Genomic DNA, 18,798 nt, shown 5'->3' on the forward strand with positions numbered 1-18,798 from the left:
TCTCATATTTATTTTTGCTTTCTTAGAGAGTTGTCTTTTATCAGGACAGCTTGCTTTTTGTTGAAATTAATATTATTTGGGCTAATTTTGTGAGTTCCATCAAAATCACAATGTTTTGTTTTTGTATCTGGCATATTAAAATCTATTTTAAAATTTAAAAGGAAATATTTGTAAGTGTAGACAAATAAACAGTTTTCCTTGTTAGCACTGTTCCAGAAATCTAGCCTCTCAGTAATTGTGAGAAAGATCTTAATTCCAGGCAATGGATCTTATTCAAGAGTCACATCAACAGTTTTAGTTTCCATGGGTAAATAAATTAAGCCTTGTTTATATGTGAGATCCTTCTTTGGTTCACATACCTCCCTCCCAAACTGACTGAGCAGTTGAGTGTCCTTATTTTTTGTCATTATGGATTATATCCTAGGTTTTACCACTTAAAATAAAACCAGGCACGTCGATTGAAAATGTTACTGATTTTGTTTGTATTCTCCTCTTATCAGTTATGCATTCATGTTCTGCAGGTTAAGTTTTGGAAAGAATAAGTATAAGATATGCAGTAACTTCTTTCCAATGATTTTAGGAGCCTAATGAACAATGGTGCAGATTTGTTTGAATATGAATGTGCAGTGGGATGGAGTTTGACCTTCAGCTGTGATTTCAGTTCGTCAGGATTAGTCAAGCTAGGCGATCAAGACTGCTAATGCATAATGATTTATAAAATGAAAAATGTGTAGTGACCATGCAAATGTTTCAGCTAATCAAAGAAGGGAACTTTAGCTTTGAGAAGAAAGAAAAACAAGGGCATGTCAAGGCCTAAACCAAAGATGTATGTAAAATAATCCGAGCAGCTTGATTAGCCAGAGTGAGATTAGAAGTTGTGTTTTTGGCCTTTAAGCAGACGGTATAGCGTGTTATATACCACTTCTCCATAATCTCTACGACGACATGCTTGTACGAACAGCCTAATTTTCACCGATAGGACAAACAAAAGAGTATAATTTTTCTGAAATACTTGTGTGTAGCTAAGAGGAAAGAAAAGTTAGACATACTCTACCTCTACAAGCAGAAAAACACTTTGCTTTGAAACTAAGTAGTAATGGATAATGATACAAGGTCTGTGCGCGTCTGTTGTGTCTTCATATTGTTCTCTCTGCTGTTCCTGTCATACTATTTCCCTGCTTCAAACAGACTGCATTAAGCAGCTATATACATCGTCCATCCCTGATATCTTTAAACACCCCTGTTCAGTACTTGAAAAGCTCACACACAATGTTGAATTTATCGTCAGTTCTTTTTAATATTATAAATCAGGAAACTTTTGAAAGGCCAATATTATTACAGACATTCTATAGGTAAGCAGGGATTGAATTTGCACCTGTCTGGCAATTCAATACAATTCCTTATGTTAAAATAAGCTGCAGATATAAATACAGTAGACAAGAAAAAGGGAACAGAAGGAACTGATCAAAAAGGTACAATCAGATTATTTTATATCAATAGTGGATTAAAATGGGGGCAGATACTATAACACATATAAATTTTCCATTTATCACACAAGTACTTAATCCTGTGTTACTTTTTTTGAAAGTACCAAGGCAAGGGGGCAATGGCTTCTTTTGTCTGCAGATTTTAAGCAAACCATAAAGGGATCTGTGAGACAATAGTTAGCAGACCATTTTAACAGGGACATCATCATGTTTTCCAGGGCTGGGGATTTAGCTCAGCGGCAAAAGCACCTGCCTGGCAAGCGCAAGGTCGTGGGTTCGGTTCCCAGTACCGGAGAAAAACCAAAAAAATATATATATACACATCATGTTTTCCACTGTAAATCTCATCTACAGGTTGTGACTGCTCCTTCCGATTCACGTTCAGCTATGAAAGACTGGGGCTGACACTATGCTAAGAATGTTTCCAATCACCCATACATAATTGGGATGTTTAATTAAGTGACATACTTAATATGCAAACGCAACACTTTCAGAAATGCTTGACCTGCACGGGATTGTAAAAAGATAATGTCTTCATGCCAAACAAAAATTTTGTACCATTTTACAACTTCTGCAATCATTCTTTAAATTCATTTGAGCAGAGGCATGATTTCTGCTTTGTCTTCTAATAACTTTTTTGACCCCTTCAATGAGATTCAGATAGTATTACAATATAAAAATCTTTAATATGTATGCGTACTGTATGCATATAAAAGCTAAAGTTATCGCCTACCAATTTTAGGATACTACCTATTTTTTTTGATTTTCATTATTAGCCCGACATGTTTCAAAACAGCTTCGAAATGTTTCCCTTCTTATTTCAGAATGCATAGCTCTACCTTTGTGTTTATTTACTCAGTCCTACTTGATACCTTAAAAGCACAACAAAGTTTGTGTTTAATTCATATGATAAGAAAATAAAAGTAAATAGAAACCCCATTTGTTGCACCATTCCAGGGATTTTTTTTTTTACCTACTTATATAATAAATACAAGGAGGGATAAAAGAATTCTCCCATTAAATTGACCCTAGTTTCTTCTGTCACTCCAGAAGATTTTGATTTTTAAGACTATAGTATTCACTCAGATACCAATTGAAAGGCTATTGTTCTTTTGGACTTATTTGATGATCAACCCAGTAGGTTCTCATTTGCCTCCATACCAGAACTTTTCTAAGATAAATTCCCCTTCTGTCCCTCGTGACACATGCAAATATTCATCCTTCATTGGAATATTTACATGAATGGAATTACATAGCTAATGGAAAATATTAATGAATTTTAATACTCCACTGACTACTTGGTGTGCTTCAGAAAGTTAGCCATACATTTTCAAAAATCTAATTTTTTTGTATCTAAGTATTGATAAGGGGTGTGCACTCTGAATTATTTTGTGTGTGCTCACTTAGCTGTTTCTGTCATTTATTTACCAGAGTAGTTTATGATAGCAAAGAAATGAATGGGACAGTAGCAAAGGGGAAAGAAATTGAGTGACTAAAAACTGGAATTTTACTTTTCGAAAATGAATTACACAGTAAGACAAGTGGAACTGTCTACATATAACACATAATTGGCATTTGTTGGAGGAAAAGCTAATGTTCTGTTTACCAAAACAATTTCTATATTTTGTAGCCTCAAATACTTTTTGTCTTTGTTTTATAGATGTGCTTATGTATATAGACTTAGATGATTCTTTTGTCTTATTTGTAAGGTTAAAAAAATGAGAAGTGAGCCTGTAAGGTTAAAAAAATGAGAAGTGAGCTTCCTATCAGTACAGTTAACTTTAGTTTGTATTTTTGCAAATCTCTTATGGAATTAGAGAGTTCCACTAATTGTATATTAATTGGTTTATCTTTCTATGCACCTTTCCGTCTGTTCTAGATAGCAGTTTTCTAAAAGGAAAGCCAGAATCTGCTTAAAATTTGCAAAACTTCCCATATATATGAACACTAAATACATATGATGTTAAGAAGACAGTGATACAATAGTCACTTTTATGTGACTATTAAATAATTAAATAACCAATTAAATAACTAGTATCTGTAAGATATTTATAAATCCTATTAAGACTTAAAAAATTAGTCTAAATACATAATAAAAAGTATGATGAATTACACGGTGAGAAAACTAATGAGTTTAAAGGTAGAAAACTTGTATAACCTTGCGCAGAAATTAAATTGGTTGTAATAGCACTAAGTTATAGATTTATATTATGTGTATAGATGAAATTCTTACCATAAATTTTCAATGTGGTATGGATGACCCCATTCATGGAGAAATCGGAAACAGAAGTTTACCTGTGTTTATTAATGGTCATTTTTTAAATCAAGCACATTTATTCATAGATATAGAAATAAATAAGTGAAAGTGTGCATTATGGAAACATTTTCATTGAATGATCATATGCACATATATGTATGTGGTTCCATGTCAATCTGTATATGTTTATCTGTACCTGTGTAATAGATCTACATTGGCAACTTTTAAAAGGTTAATTTGTATTTCTTGTCTATACTTTCATTTCCATTTGATTCCGTTTTTTGGAAGAGGATATAAGTCAAATAATTGTTGGAAGAAAACGCATCTCTATAGATAAATAAGTTTTTTTTTTTTTCCCAAACTGCTTGCTCTACCCATTCTATTTTTATGGAAGAAGTAATTAAGTGATGAATTTTATAAAATAACCAGACACTTGGGCAACCTATACGGGTAGTGAATTTTACAACAGATATTTCAGACTGCTTTTTTATTAGGACATTGGAATATAATAGTTTAATGTATGTCCATATAGTCTAATATTTTTTTCAAATCGCTGAATTATTTTATCATTTTTTTTCTCGTGTTACAAACTGACATCCAACCTGTATTTCAAACTGTCAACATGGGGCCGGGCTTGGTGGCGCACGCCTGTAATCCCAGCACTCGGGAGGCTGAGGCAGGAGGATCGTTGCAAGTTCGAGGCCAGCCTGGGCTACAAAGTGAGCTCAAGGCCAGCCTGAACTGCATAGCGAGACCCTGTCTCAAAAAGACAGAAAACAAAAAACAACAACAACAAAAAACTGTCAACATGGGAAAAAGAAAAGCCACAGCTATTTTCAGTGTTCAATATGAAAGTTTTTGTTCTATTTTGTTTTGTTTTGTTTTGAGAAAGAAGAATTAATCCACACTAGATTTCTTTTTTTTTCTCCTCCTACTTATTTTGTAATATTCATTTTTCCTTTCTCTATAGCATTCGGTGCCAGGCTGGAAATGTTTGAACTGAATTAAAAATTACTATGAAATTAAATTATGAGTCATGTCTATTAATCTTTTTTTTCTGTTTTCAAAGACACATTGTCCCATAAATTTGTTCTAAAGCAGCTATGTTATAAATACTTGCTTTTATTTATAGTAAAAGTGAATTGTTTCTGCTAGGAAAGAAAGTGATTGTTTTTTCAAAGGTTGCAAACGTGGCAAGCTGACAAGTTGTTTGATTATGTGCTGGTTACCACAAGCAGTGACTTCAAACAGAGCAACTGCTACTGCACTGAGCAGGGAGTCAGGCTTCTGCCCAGAACTTTCCCGTGAGCTTCTCTTGCCGTCCCTTACCTATTTTCCACACCCTTTCTTTCTGTAGAGTCATGTTCCAAGAGCTTCCGGAGCATGGATTTTCCTCTCTTTTCCTCTGAATCTTTCACTGCCTCCTGTTCTCTTTGCTTCTCATTCTCAGAAAGTTTTCAGCAAAAGAAAGTGATGGAAAGGAAATTTTAAACAAAAAATTTTTCCTTCAGTTTAATGAATAACCTTTGAGTAAACTCTAAACCTCTGGACTTTCTGATTGAAGTTTATTTGCTGGAAAGAAGACAGAGTTTAAAGCAGAAACTGAAGTACTAAACCTATGATTCCTTCTTTCAGAAGAGCTCTCTAGATACTGATTTTTCATCTATGTGTGTATGTCCAGAAAAACTTCCGTATGGGTTGCTGCATGTGCTGTTACAGTAAAATGTATCACTGTATATATGTATTTTCTTCTCGTATATACGATATGTATATAAAATTTTGAAGGTGGTGATGGTTTTATATAAATATATTCTACACATAAGCTTTTTACTAATTTAGGCAACATATTTCTATGCATATTGCTTCCCATTGTTTAATGTTTATTCTTTATTCTAAACACACCTTTAAAGCTTTCCAAAAGTCTGTTGGTTCATAGCTGAACAATTATAAAGTATTAGTACTGCCATGAAACTATTTTAACTGTCCTAGCACAGCTCAGACATCCTCACATAGGACTAAAGAGGTATGGCCTGTAATGTGTGATGAAATCTGAGGCCTCTGACAAACTAATGTCTTAATACTGTGCTAATTGAATATTATTATTACATAGTTGCACAATGTAAAATATATAAAATTATTGATTCTGGGTGCTGAAGGGCTTTTGCACAGCTGGAACGTGCATTAACAATCCGACCCTTTTCCTTTCTCTCTGCACTAGGTGCCTGTGTCGGTGGCCATGATGACTCCCCAGGTGATTACCCCTCAGCAAATGCAGCAGATCCTTCAGCAGCAAGTGTTGTCTCCTCAGCAGCTCCAAGCCCTTCTGCAGCAGCAGCAGGCAGTCATGCTGCAGCAGGTAATGTGGGTTACCTGCTTTGGTGTTCTAGCCTGGCTCAGAAGGTGTGCACTCCTATCTACAGCGCATTGGGCATGCTGGACAGTTCAGTCTCCATTTAAGGGGACAGTATATCAGCACATTGGACCACAGATGGAACATCTTAATCATAATTTCAGAACTGTATAAAGAAATGCATATGCCCTATTCTTTCTATCAAAGTCTAAAATAAGAACAGAAAGACATGTAATATGAAAATGGAAATGAATCTATTTAAATATGTGAGTACTTAGGTGCATTTGATTTATAGATTTACCAACAAAAATGCAAAGAAACTAATCAAACAGTCGTTTATTTTAGAAGTCCTAATGCTTTGGTGCTCCTTTAATTTCACATATATATAAAGTAATAATTTTTTAACATGAAGTAGCATCCTAAATTTCCCTCTCTGAAAATATGCTATCATCTAATAAAAGAATAATCTACTTATTAGAAGAAAGTCAGTTGTAGTTAAGCCACAAATTCATAACGCATATCTTTTTACTTTTGTGTGTGCGTGTGTGTGTGTTGGGAATCGAAGTCAGGACCTTGCGCTTGCCAGGCTCGCACTTGTGCCGCTGAGCTACATCCCCGGCAACCTGTATCTTTTTAAAATAATAAATAATAGTATTCCTAATATATATCTTATTGGAGCCTTGAATACATAAAAAATAAACTTTATATTATATACTTATTTACCATGGAGAGAACACTGCTTTAACCTCAGTTTTTATTCTGTTACTCTAGTATCATCTCTGGTGATGAGTACAGGTTAGTTATATTTCTAAGTCTGACATTTTCCCAAATATCCGATGGATTAAATGATCCTTTAGATAAGTATTGGACAACCTGATTTTATGGAACTAACTTTTGATTCTTATGAGTGATAAGAGTGTAACTTACTTTATCTGCAGTAGGACTTCACATGTAACCATTTAGGATATTAATTTGGCTCTGGTCCTTCAGAATACAGATCTTTGCGTGCCTTTTTCATTTGAGATTTTTTGGATTCTGGACTGGAAAATTTCAGAATTACCTTGTGGGGGGGTATATGTAGAGCTGTCTCCTTTGAGTCTAGTTCATATCTTTTTTGTCACTTTTTGTGAGGTGAATCTTAATGGCTACTCTACCATGTGCCAGTCTAGAAGAGTTTAGGAGGTATATAATACATGAAACTTTTGCCTTTATTTATTAAAGTCAAAATGGTTTATTCAGCAACAACTACAAGAGTTTTACAAGAAACAGCAAGAGCAGTTACATCTTCAGCTTTTGCAGCAGCAGCAACAGCAGCAGCAGCAACAACAGCAGCAGCAGCAACAACAGCAGCAGCAACAGCAGCAGCAGCAACAGCAGCAGCAGCAACAGCAGCAGCAGCAGCAGCAACAGCAGCAGCAGCATGCTGGAAAGCAAGCGAAAGAGGTAAGAGCTGGTTACTTCATTGATACGTAGTAGTATGAGGCTGAGAAGGCGCTTTGAGGGGCGAGAATAGTCTCAGATCTTCCTGCAACAGGGCTCTTGCTGTCAAAGATGGAAGGTTGTAGATTTTTACTGAGCTAAGTAACAGTGACAGTGGAAGTGTCACACTCCCCTTTTTTGTACCATAGGACTTGAGAATCACAATCTAGTGCTGCCATCATCCAATGTCCCCTAATGAATCACAGCGTACAAAGACCACGCTGGGTAGTGGACGAAGTACTGATTATCTTGTATGCACTGAGAACCTAAGTTGGTGAGGGAACCTTATTTTTCTCCGCGGTGCCGCTCAGCGAACACGCATGCAAATTTAGCCCATTGTTGGAGGTTGGGAGAATAAGGCGGAAACTGGTGGAGCACAGATTTCAAAGTCACAGGCCCCTGATTAATGAATTGCTACTGTAGGTTTTGAGTGGCTAGTAGAAAGTTACAGTTTGATATGCTCATAAATCAAACTGACAAGCTGGCTTCTCAGGCCTAGCTTGCACTTGTCAGCAAACTGCATCAAATATAAACATAATACAAACAAAACATGTTGAAGTAGTTAAATTGATCAGCAGGTATCAGAGCTGTTGTCTTCAGGCCGCCCATTATGCAAACGTACAGGAAACAGTTTTGACCTCCTGAGGCTTTGTTTCTGTTTGGATTTGTGAATAGAATTTCAGACAGCCATCAACTACAGAATAGAAATTGCTCCCTTATTTCTCCGGAGGCTTTGGGCAATCCACATGACTTGCTCCATTATGCAGTCTGTTTTCCAGTGAGCGCATCAGAAGTTTCTCTTTTCCCCAAACTAAAAAGGAAAGGTCTTCCACAGCAGCTTGTCTTCCTCTGAAGTGTGACTGCCATCTCGTACCCTCCCGAGTCCAAAGAACTATGGTTTGTCTTGTAATGCCTCACAAAATTGGAAGTTATACTTTTCCTCATAATAAGGCCACTTTTTTGCCTTGAACATAATTCTGCCTTTAATGTATTCCAACCCGAGAGGAGAGAAAGAAGCAGAGAGCTAACGGGCCTGTCCTGTGAAAGCTCCAGCCCAGTTTACTAATAGATCGCTAGAGACCACGTTCATGGACCGCTGCAGGTCAAACATATTCAGGGAAAAAATAGTGTTGTGGCAGTTGACCGTTTCTATGAAGTGTTATTCTTTTTTATCTAGATAAATGGTTTTCCATAATAAATTGATTTTTTAAAAGAAGTATGAACCTTTATGACATACTATCTCTAGACCTTAATCCATATATATATATATAGATATATAGATATAGATATAGATATAGATATTGGCTTTTTTACGGTGTCGGGAATCGAACTCACGACCTCGAGCTTGCCAGGCAGGCGCTGTGCTGCTGAGCTAAATCCCCAGCCCCTTAATCCATATTCTTAATGCAGGTTTCCTGCTTCTGTGTTGCTCTTTAATATTTGAGGGTAAGGCAGCTGCGAACCTAAAACCTGCTCATTCTGCCCCTGAACTTTGTCCCTAGGGTGACCAAAAACCTGTCAGGGCAACCGAAGGTGCATGCATTTCTCTGTCAGGGCGGTTTGTGTGAGCCGCGTTCTCCACTGTGCACTAAGCTGGGTTTTCTGGCTCCACCAGCAGCAACAGCAGCAGCAGCAGCAACAGCAGCAGCAGCAGCAGCAGCAGTTGGCCGCCCAGCAGCTTGTCTTCCAGCAGCAACTTATCCAGATGCAGCAGCTGCAGCAGCAACAGCATCTGCTCAACCTTCAGCGCCAGGGACTTATCTCCATCCCCCCAGGCCAGCCCGCACTTCCCGTCCAATCACTGCCTCAAGGTACTGACGAAATGTAGTGCGCACTCACTTCTACCCTCGCTTTTTCTACCATTCCATGACCCGCCTTTTAACTGAACAATTTTGTGTTTATGGCATTCCAGCTTATTCATAAAGCACGATTGTTTACATGGTTGCATGGCCCGTCTTCCTGAGGCTCAGAAATTTTATCAGACATTGCTTTCAATGTGTAGTAAGACTGCTATCAAGTGTTTTGTCAGATGTGAAAGGTGCATTTATTAGACTTATGAGTAGAAAATAATCCATAAGGACAGCACAGTTCAAGCACTGTTGAATATACAGAAGGATCTGCAGGGAACTGGATTACTGGGAAAGCTAACAGCACTCCATTTTTTTTGGCACCGGGAATCAAACTCAGGACCTTGAGCTTGCCAGGCAGGCACTCAAACTACTGAGCTGTATCCCCAGCCCCGGCACTCCATTTTAAGCGAGTTTTGGTGAACAACTGGTAGGGAAAAAAAAGATATTAGTCTTTACACTGAAATCTACACATATAAAAAAGAACCTGTATGCACTTTTTGAAGTTACGCTTTGTGGAACCCCATCCTACTTTCATGGGATTGTATTGATACTATTTTCTCTAAAACTAGTATTGCCTGTGTATATATTATGAGTTATAGTTTTATAAGGCTCTAAACTGTATTCTTATTCGTTTTTCATTATAATAAATCTCTGAGTGTACTGTGATCCAATTGTGTGTGTATATATATATATATATATATATATATATATATATATATATATGATTCTTACCTTTCAGGAAAGAAATTTAAGTAAAATAGAAAAATAATGATAAATGGTGGGTGCCAAAATTGTCAATTCAGGTAAAAGTATGTACCATTAATTTTCATAAAAGGATATTTTAATTTACATTTGGATTTTGTTGAATAAGCATTAGTCTCAGTGAACTTTAATTCAAGTTTATGATGTCTGTCACAGAAGGGTTCACACTGTAGAAGTATCTGCTATATAGAAGTACAAGTTCACATTGTAAAAGTATCTTGCTGACTGTCCAGGACACACTGAAGAAAAAGAAACACTATGAAGTATACAAAAATTAAAATTTGGCAAATAAAGCTGGTCATTATAATGCATATGCTCAATGTTTGATGGCACATGAAATGAAGATATTGTGATAAATAAAATTAGCCTGTTTTTGGTATTTTTCCCCAAAATTTCTCCTTTTACATGATTTCAGATCTTTTAACTCACCTGACAGAATCACTTCCAGGAAATCAAGAAAGATAAAGTTTAAATAATGAAAGAAGAGCCAGGCAAACCCACTTTTCTGAGCTGTTCCAGAAAGAAATGGAATAAACTGTAGTGCCCTCACAGCAATAAATGCTTCATTCACAAATCATAGTGCTTTAGAACATAAATACTATCTGAGGGCAAATGAAGAAATAAGATAAAAGGAGTTTATAAATTAATTCAACGTAAACCTAGATTTCTTTGATAGGAACTACACTAAAAGAGGACTCATAGTTTTATCTCTGACGTTTTTCATTAAAATTTAAATAAAAATCTGTATATAGTATATAATTACGAGTATTTCCTCAATAGAAATGGGTGACTTACTACAATCTCATTTTGATAACATCACTGAAACATTTCAAGAAAGTTTCATGTATGTTCTCATAGACATAAAATATAACTTATTTAAAATATATTTTTAAATGACATTATTCCAAGAAAGCCAAAAATTCATTAAGCAGTGAAATTTATTATAACTATTCTAACAGTTTTGACGTGAACATTTTTGCTTATTTTTGACGTTTCTTTTGAGAGAACTATCTCCATGATTCTTTTCTTCTGCTTTGTACTCTGCATTAGATATACAAGAGACAAATTGCACAGAACATTTAGGGGAAAAGAATATATTTGAACAAATTTGATTCAAGCAGAACACATAATTTAAAGAAAAAATGAAATTACTAAAACACACTTCCACTAAAAAGGGTGAAGAAGTCCATGTAAATAAACACAGGGTTAAAACGTTAGCTGGTTCACTGACAAAGTTCTGTTATGGGCAAGTATTCAACAAGCTGTAGCCCTCTTTCTATTTTTTGTCATTTAGATGATTAAAGGTGAAAAGTATAGCTGATGAGGCCACCTGTCAAACACATGCAGATTGTCTCAAGTACAACAGCTCCTGTAGAGGACCATACTCATCTGTGTGTGTTCCACATTAGTGAAGTCCATACGCAAACATTAAAGCAACTCTTTAAAAAATAAAATGCCATCTCTATTGAACCTCTAGCAACATTTTCCCTCGTAATTATACTGTAAGCAAGAGTATGACAGCTATTTACATAACCTTTACATTATAAGAAGTATTACAAGTAACCTAAACTATACAAGAGGCTCTGTACAGGCTACGTGCAAATTTGATGTACAGTATTTTATGTATTGACTCCAACATCACAGGTTTTGTTATCTACAGTGGTCTTGGAATCAGTCCTTCTTAGCTATTAAGGGATCACTGTAATGTTACAATACTGCGCTTCAATCCCAAAATTAGGATGGAAAAAACACAGAAGCATATTCATTTCTGCCTTGGTTAGTGGTAATTTTTAATACTCTTATGATCAGTTTCTCAGCTCACTTTATCAAGTTTTGGTTGGTGGATTGATTGACCACATATGACAGTCATGTGGAAATCAATGGGATTGCCATGCAGTGATGGATGATGTTCTCCTTACATCTATCAAAATATGCTACATTTTATTCATTTCTATAACACTACTTTTTCAGACGGCTATAGAGATACAAGTGTCAAAATGTGTTAAAACGATATAAATATCAGGAATAAAACTATATGATTTTAATAGAGTACAGTAGTAGCTTTATAGATTTTTTCTTTATTGTGCATTGTTTAATTTGAACATAACTTATTTTAAATATTGTGTTTAAAGTCATCATAAATATCCCTCTAATACTGAATTTCAACACAAAGTTGGCAATGAAGTTACTAAGGATGTGTACAGTTTGTGTGTGGTGTAACAGTAGTACGCAGAAGTCAAGTAACAGTGATGAATTTGAAAATCAAGTTCAAAGTAATATACTGTTCATAATGCTACTGAATAGGCTGTGTAGTTTATATATCAAATATTTATTTAATTTGATGACATATTTTTGTAGCCTAGTGCCATTATTCCCTGGTTAAGAAATGGGAATTGTGGGGCTGGGGATTTAGCTCAGCGGCAAAGCGCCTGCCTGGCAAGTGCAAGGTCGTGAGTTTGGTTCCCGGTACTGGAGAAAAACCAAAAAAAAGAAAAAAAAGAAATGGGAATTGTATAAGCCCTTTACACTCTGACATGTCCTGAACAGCAGATAAAGGTTCATGTGTCCTAGTACACCACATATTCACAAGTCAACATAACTGAATATTCTCTCCTTGCACACAGGTTTACTTTATTCATTCAGTTATGTACAGTTAACTACAGCTCAGCAATATAAGATGGAGAATTTTAGAAATAAAGACTTCATGAGTTTTAAGCTGTTCACAGTTGTAAATCTCCCATCATCCTGTCCCCTCCCACACAGGGCTACCATCCCCACTCCGCATTTGCTATGCAGCCTTTAGCCACTTCTTTGCTATCAGATTGAATGTCATGATATGAGGTCCGTTGGAATACACTCCCTTGCACTAACCAGTCGTTCCAGAGCTCCAGCTCTGTTGCGGGCAATTCAGATACAGAACATGGAACTGGAAAGGACTTCCTTTATGGGAAAAGGTGGAAGTTCTTGATGAATAAAGAAAATAATCCTGTGCTGAGGGTGCTGAAATTCACGGCAAAGCAAAAATTCTATCTGAAATTGTGAAGAAGGAAAAAGAAATCTGTGCTAGTTTTGCTGCTGCACCTCAGACTGCAAAAGTTATGGCCACAGCGCATGAGAAGTGCTTAGTTAAGATGGGAAAGGCATTAAAATAAATTAGAGCATTCGGTACTATCTAGAGTTTCAGGCTTTTGCTGGGGTTTTGGAACACATCCCGGAGGATAAGAGCAGGTTACTGTAGCATCTGTATATGAAACACAATATATGTGGTGAAAGTTTCATTTCACTCTGAGTCTTTACATATTTTAAAATTTATAAATGTTATTTTAAAAATAAGATTTTCAGTATCTGAACGACCAAACAGGTAAGGCTAGATTCTAGCTAGGGCTATTTTGAATTAACACCTTTTAGAACTAAAAAAGCTTGGAATCCAAGAGCTGCTGAATAGAAAGGAAAAATAAAATCTTCAGAAATAAAATATAGCAATGCACTGTATGCTCGGGTAGGAATGTGCTGAAGATACTCTTTGGTCTCAGCATACAGCCAAAATCAGCTACTTGGCTTTGACGGAATTCTCTGCTTATGGAAGCCTAAATAACCACCTGCCTACTTTACCACGTCTGGCATCTAGATCTTTTGCTTAATCAGTAACCATATGTTTGCGTTGATCACCGTTGCATGCGTTCGTGTAACCACACCGGCAACATGAGCAAGGTATGTCAAGAGGAATTACTGTCATAATTTTAGCATTCCCTTCCAAATGCCAAAAAATTTCCAGTTTGGAAGTTAGAGGGGAAAAAATTTCTTTCAGATTGTTATATACAGAAAATATACCCATGGGCTGAAGTTTAAATATATACTACTTTCATATTGCATAAATAAAAATCTGTAAGGTTGCCTGTAGATGCAGTTAGTTTTCCATGTAGAAACTAAGTTGTAAATAAATATGGAGAAATGCTAAGAGTATGTTGAGTTAGTTTTTGAACATGTAAATAAGAACGATTGTCATGAGCATTCTGGTTTTTACGGAATTAATGAACTAGCATGTATAGCATTAAAATGGACTTTTTCCACTTCATAAATCTTTTTCAAAAGATGCTATTTGACAATTCTGTGAGAGGAAGGCTCAAAAGCAGAATGTCAGCTTTGTCATATTAAAATATCATGAAGAGGAAAATTTTAGAAATATGTTTTCTCAATAGAATTTTAAACTTTTGAAGCCTATAAAAAATTTTAGTAAAATCATAGTAAGAATTTTTAAAAATTAGATATGTCCTGTTTCCCAGAAGTTTCTCCTTTGGAAGAGATACTTGTCTTTGACCTCGGTTTTATCCAAATACAGTACCTCATTTTACTCTCTGTAATATGGCATTGAACAAAATGTGCAATTGATGGAGCTCTCATTAAACAAATTAAAATGGGCATTGTATCTGAATGTGATATTAGTTTTCTAGAGAGATTTAAATTTACATTATATTAGGATGGCCAACTGTAAATAAACACACATAGGTGTCTGACAGATACTCCAGAAGTTGGATCTCTCTTCTGGAGGCAAAATTCAGAGACTCAGGTCAGGGTTGGTAGAGAAATTCATATTTGTAGTATATACTCCTCTCCATGTTTCAGTCATCTTGGCCATATGTGTATAGTTTTTCAAAATAAGTGGAAAATACATGGTAATATCTCAATTCAAATTATAGACACTAAGTACCAATTGGTTAAACAAAGACTACATGAGACAATTAATTCTAGCAAAGCTCACTTGTATTTTGCTGTAAGTAACCCCCCATAACAAGAAGAGTATTATTAAATAAATAATTAAAATTTTTACAGTAGATCTCATTTGCTTTATAATGTATAAGAAGTATTTAACATTAAAATTTAATTACTGGATATAGAAAAAAGAACATTGATTGAATGATTCTTTTATTTGTGAGGGTGGGAAAGATCCTAATGTGACACTTTATAAGTAAGACCATTGACATTTGTAAGCTTGTGACACATAGATGTATATTAGTAAGAATTATCAATTTTATTTCATTCCTAGCACACTGCATGGCATCTTATGCAGCTATTCCCCATATTCTGAATGCAAAATGAAAGATGAGTGAATTGCTGTATCTAAGGTATTAGATGCAGTTTAATTAAGCATTCGTCCTTTTGTTTACTGAACTCCTGTGAAAACAAGCCGACTCTTTATTTGTAGTATTGCCAGTGAGTAAGCATAAGCCCAAAGTATAACCAAGTGTGGAATATACTTTCTCAGTTTTTTATGATATGGACCACAGTTCCAAATTATATAATTATGGAGCTTTTGGGCACTATTTTTATTTATATCCTTGAAACAAATTATTGAGGGAAACTAGATAATTCACTGAAGATAAGAGTTGAGAATCCCTCTGCAGTGTTCTAATCTACCGTTTCCTAGAACTTCTTTGCCGGTACTCTAGTTTTCTCGTCAAATGGCAAATCTCCTCCAAGTGGTGTTCACTGAACGTATACCCACTGCGGGAGCCCTTAGAGCCACTGCAGAGATCACAGTGAAGAAGGCAGATGAAAGTTCCTGTCATCCTAAAGCAGGCGTGTATTTTACTGTGGAAGTCACAGAATGAATGAGTTAGGCAAAATATGTAGTGGTGCATGCAAAGGAGAAAAATAAAGGGCAGGAAAGCAAAATGCAGCAAGTGTAGGACTTGGGAGACAATGAACTTTCAGGCCGGGGGGTCAGAGAAGAAGCCTCAGAAGGGATTATGTGAATAATGACCTGAGAATGAGAGGGAAAGCCGAGCATGGTGGTCCATGCCTGTAATCCCGGCATTCAGGAGGCTGAGGCAGAAGGGTCTCTGTACATTCAATTTAGCTTAAACCACATAGTGAGACCCTATCTCAATAAAAAAAAAAATGAAATGACTAATTATGAAATATGAGGGAATTCTAGGGAAAGTCACTCAATTTTTCTGTGCCTTAACTCTGCATCTCTAAAATAGGGATAATCTGATACCTCAGCATATTAGTATCAATAATTTTTAAAAGTAATGAGTTTAGGGTATTCTATAAAACTGACCATATGGAAGCACTTAAAACAGTGACTGATATTCAGGAAATATGCAAATGCAATATCTGTTAGAACAGAAGCAATAAAAACTCCCAAAGGAGTGACTTGCCAGGGACAGAGAAGCTATAGGAATAGAACCTGCTTTCAGCAAGTAAATTTCCAGAAACCTGGTAAGGTTGCATGGGACCGTGTGACAGAGAGGCTGTAGTTTGAAGGAGGACCTAGGCTACAGGTCAGTTGGTAAATCCTACGCCTGTTCCTAGTGTTGAAAACTGCTGTGAGTTTGTGGAATTGTAAAATAAGTTTGCTTGATTTTTTCCAAATGCGTATGAATAACACCGAGATACAAGAGATTCAAATTACTAAACAACTCTGAAATACTTCACCTGAACCGTGAGCCATCTGTGAGTCACACCTCTTAGAGTAACAGTATTTAGAAGATCACTGTTCCACAGAGCACTGTTTAACTGAACTCTCTATCACTGCCTGAAATGTAGTCTAAGTCATTTCTTACAAACATCAAGCCTTCAAAAATCATAAAATGTTCAAAAGTACATAGCACTGCCTGGCTAGTTGTTTCATATTCAAAAGTAGTTTTTCATCCGTAAAAGAACTGAGCAATTACTAGATGTGAGTACTTTGTCTGAGGGCAAAGTAAGAGTTTCCTTGTTAAATTACCCCACCCCCAAGTTATTTGTGCCCTGGAATCACCTTCGGAGCTCAGAAAGTCCTGATGCCTGTGTTCTGTCCCAGAACTGTGCTTTCATTGGTGTGAGCTGTGGTCAGGACACTGGAAGTTTTAAAATATCCCCAGAGGTTTGTAATGTGCAAATATTCTTCGTAACCACTGCTACTGAAAGGAATTTAGTTTTTATTTCTTGTATTTGCTGACGCATAAAACATTTGAAAGCCATTTCCCTCAGATTTTAATTAAGAAACCCTGGATAGTGAACAAGGTATTTATCAAATCTTTACGGAGGGTCTGCTAAGTACCTAGCATTTGTTATTTCATCATAGCATGATGATAGCACTACTTATGAATAGTATCATGAAAAGTTTTTGAAAGTAAGTGGATGTTTACATTAATTGAATTATTAACAAAGCCCATAAACTAAATTATTAATAACATCATTACCCGGTATAACTTCCCAAAGCATTGCGTATTGTAAAGATACAAAATGGTAGAAGCAATTGGTCGCATTTATAATTCTTTAGACATTGGTCTCGTAGGCAGCACTGCTCATAAATAGGATGTTATTTAAGAGTCACAGTGTGCCCATGTAGAAATCAATGTGTTTTTAAGAACTGGATGATTCTCTTCTAAAGCATGACATCAACACATATGTATTGCACCCCTACCAAGTCCTGTTCAAGGCACTGGGGCTATACAGCGAAATAAGAAATATCTCTTCTTATAAGACTAAAATGTTGGTGAAAAGAAACTAGTGATATCAATGAATAGATCAGCTGATTGATGGTTGCAGAAGTCAATAAATGTCCTAAATGACAAAATAGAATAGGATAAGAATTAAAGAATGCTCAGAGGCAGAGTGGGGAAGGGCGGTGGCAGGTACTGTGGAGGAAGACGTCAGCAGAGGGGAGCTGAGTCAGCTAAGAGGAGGAAGGCCTGGGAAGATCTGCAGCAGGACAGCCCTGGCCCGGGATAGCGAAGCTGAGGTGGAGGGAGTGCGAATGTTCCCCGCAGTGGAGAGGGGTAGCAGAAGCCAACGGCTAAACCTGATGGACACAGTGACGGATGAGCTCAGAGGGGAAAGGGCCAGGGGTGAGTGCAGCCCACGCAAGTCACAGTAAGCATTGTCTTTCTTTGTTTCTTGTGGTTTGTATTTTTTCTTCTTCTTCTTCTTTTGGCTGTTTTTCTAAGTGTTCTGGAAAAGCTTTGGAGACTTTTCCTAAGAACTGATTTAACCGAATTTACATTTAAAGAGACCTTTTTTGAAAAGCAAATTCTTACATCCAAGGCAAGGTAACAAACAGGAAGAGAGTAGAGAAGCTTCAGCCAAGGTCCAGGCAGGAGCTGCTGGAGGAGAAGCCCGTGGGAGCTCCCTGCAGAGGACAGAGGGCAGCTGACCCTCAGAGCGGTGCACTGGCGCCCTGCTGCAGGTGGGACGCCTGCCCATAAAGACAGGCATTAAAGAAAGGGTATAGTCAGAAGTTTCTAAATTCTACTTAAAGCTAGAATCAAATCAGTCATGATTTCTATGAAAAAAAGAAGACCAACCTATTGTCAGTGTACTAGAGAAAATACCCACTCTTACAAAGTCATTCTCTTTTTTATAGACCAAAATCAAGTTACTGTATTCTCAAATAACTTCAGAATCCTGAATAATTCTGTCTTTTCTTTCATCTGAAGCTGTGTCTTTAATTTCTGAGGAGCCACCCATCTCAGCCTCCCAGAGTGCTAGGTTACTAACAAGCCTTTAATCATCTGTTTGGATTCAAAATAGAGTTCTAACTAAAACTGAAAGTTTATACCACCTCATAGGGCAGTCTATAGCATTTTTACAGAGAGATGGCCCCATTAGGTCATTGATCATAAGAAT

At 36.5% G+C, this 18,798-nt stretch overlaps 1 protein-coding gene across 5 annotated transcripts in view; it reads left to right on the top strand.

Annotated features, from left to right (window-relative positions):
- The window catches only part of Foxp2 (forkhead box P2), a 384,240-nt gene that overhangs the window by 316,970 nt on the left and 48,472 nt on the right, over positions 1-18,798 (top strand). For 4 of the 5 annotated variants that reach the window (XM_013516055.1, XM_013516054.1, XM_013516058.1 and 1 more), the window contains 3 exons: positions 5,963-6,100; positions 7,334-7,537; positions 9,189-9,384. In XM_013516055.1, the coding sequence (XP_013371509.1) occupies positions 5,963-6,100; positions 7,334-7,537; positions 9,189-9,384 (538 nt within the window). The remainder of the gene's footprint in view (positions 1-5,962; positions 6,101-7,333; positions 7,538-9,188; positions 9,385-18,798) is intronic. The other variant, XM_013516057.1, reaches the window with a different exon arrangement.

Source organism: Chinchilla lanigera, unplaced genomic scaffold, assembly GCF_000276665.1.
Source record: "Chinchilla lanigera isolate Chin_1 unplaced genomic scaffold, ChiLan1.0 scaffold00031, whole genome shotgun sequence".
In the NCBI taxonomy this organism is placed as follows: domain Eukaryota; kingdom Metazoa; phylum Chordata; class Mammalia; order Rodentia; family Chinchillidae; genus Chinchilla; species Chinchilla lanigera.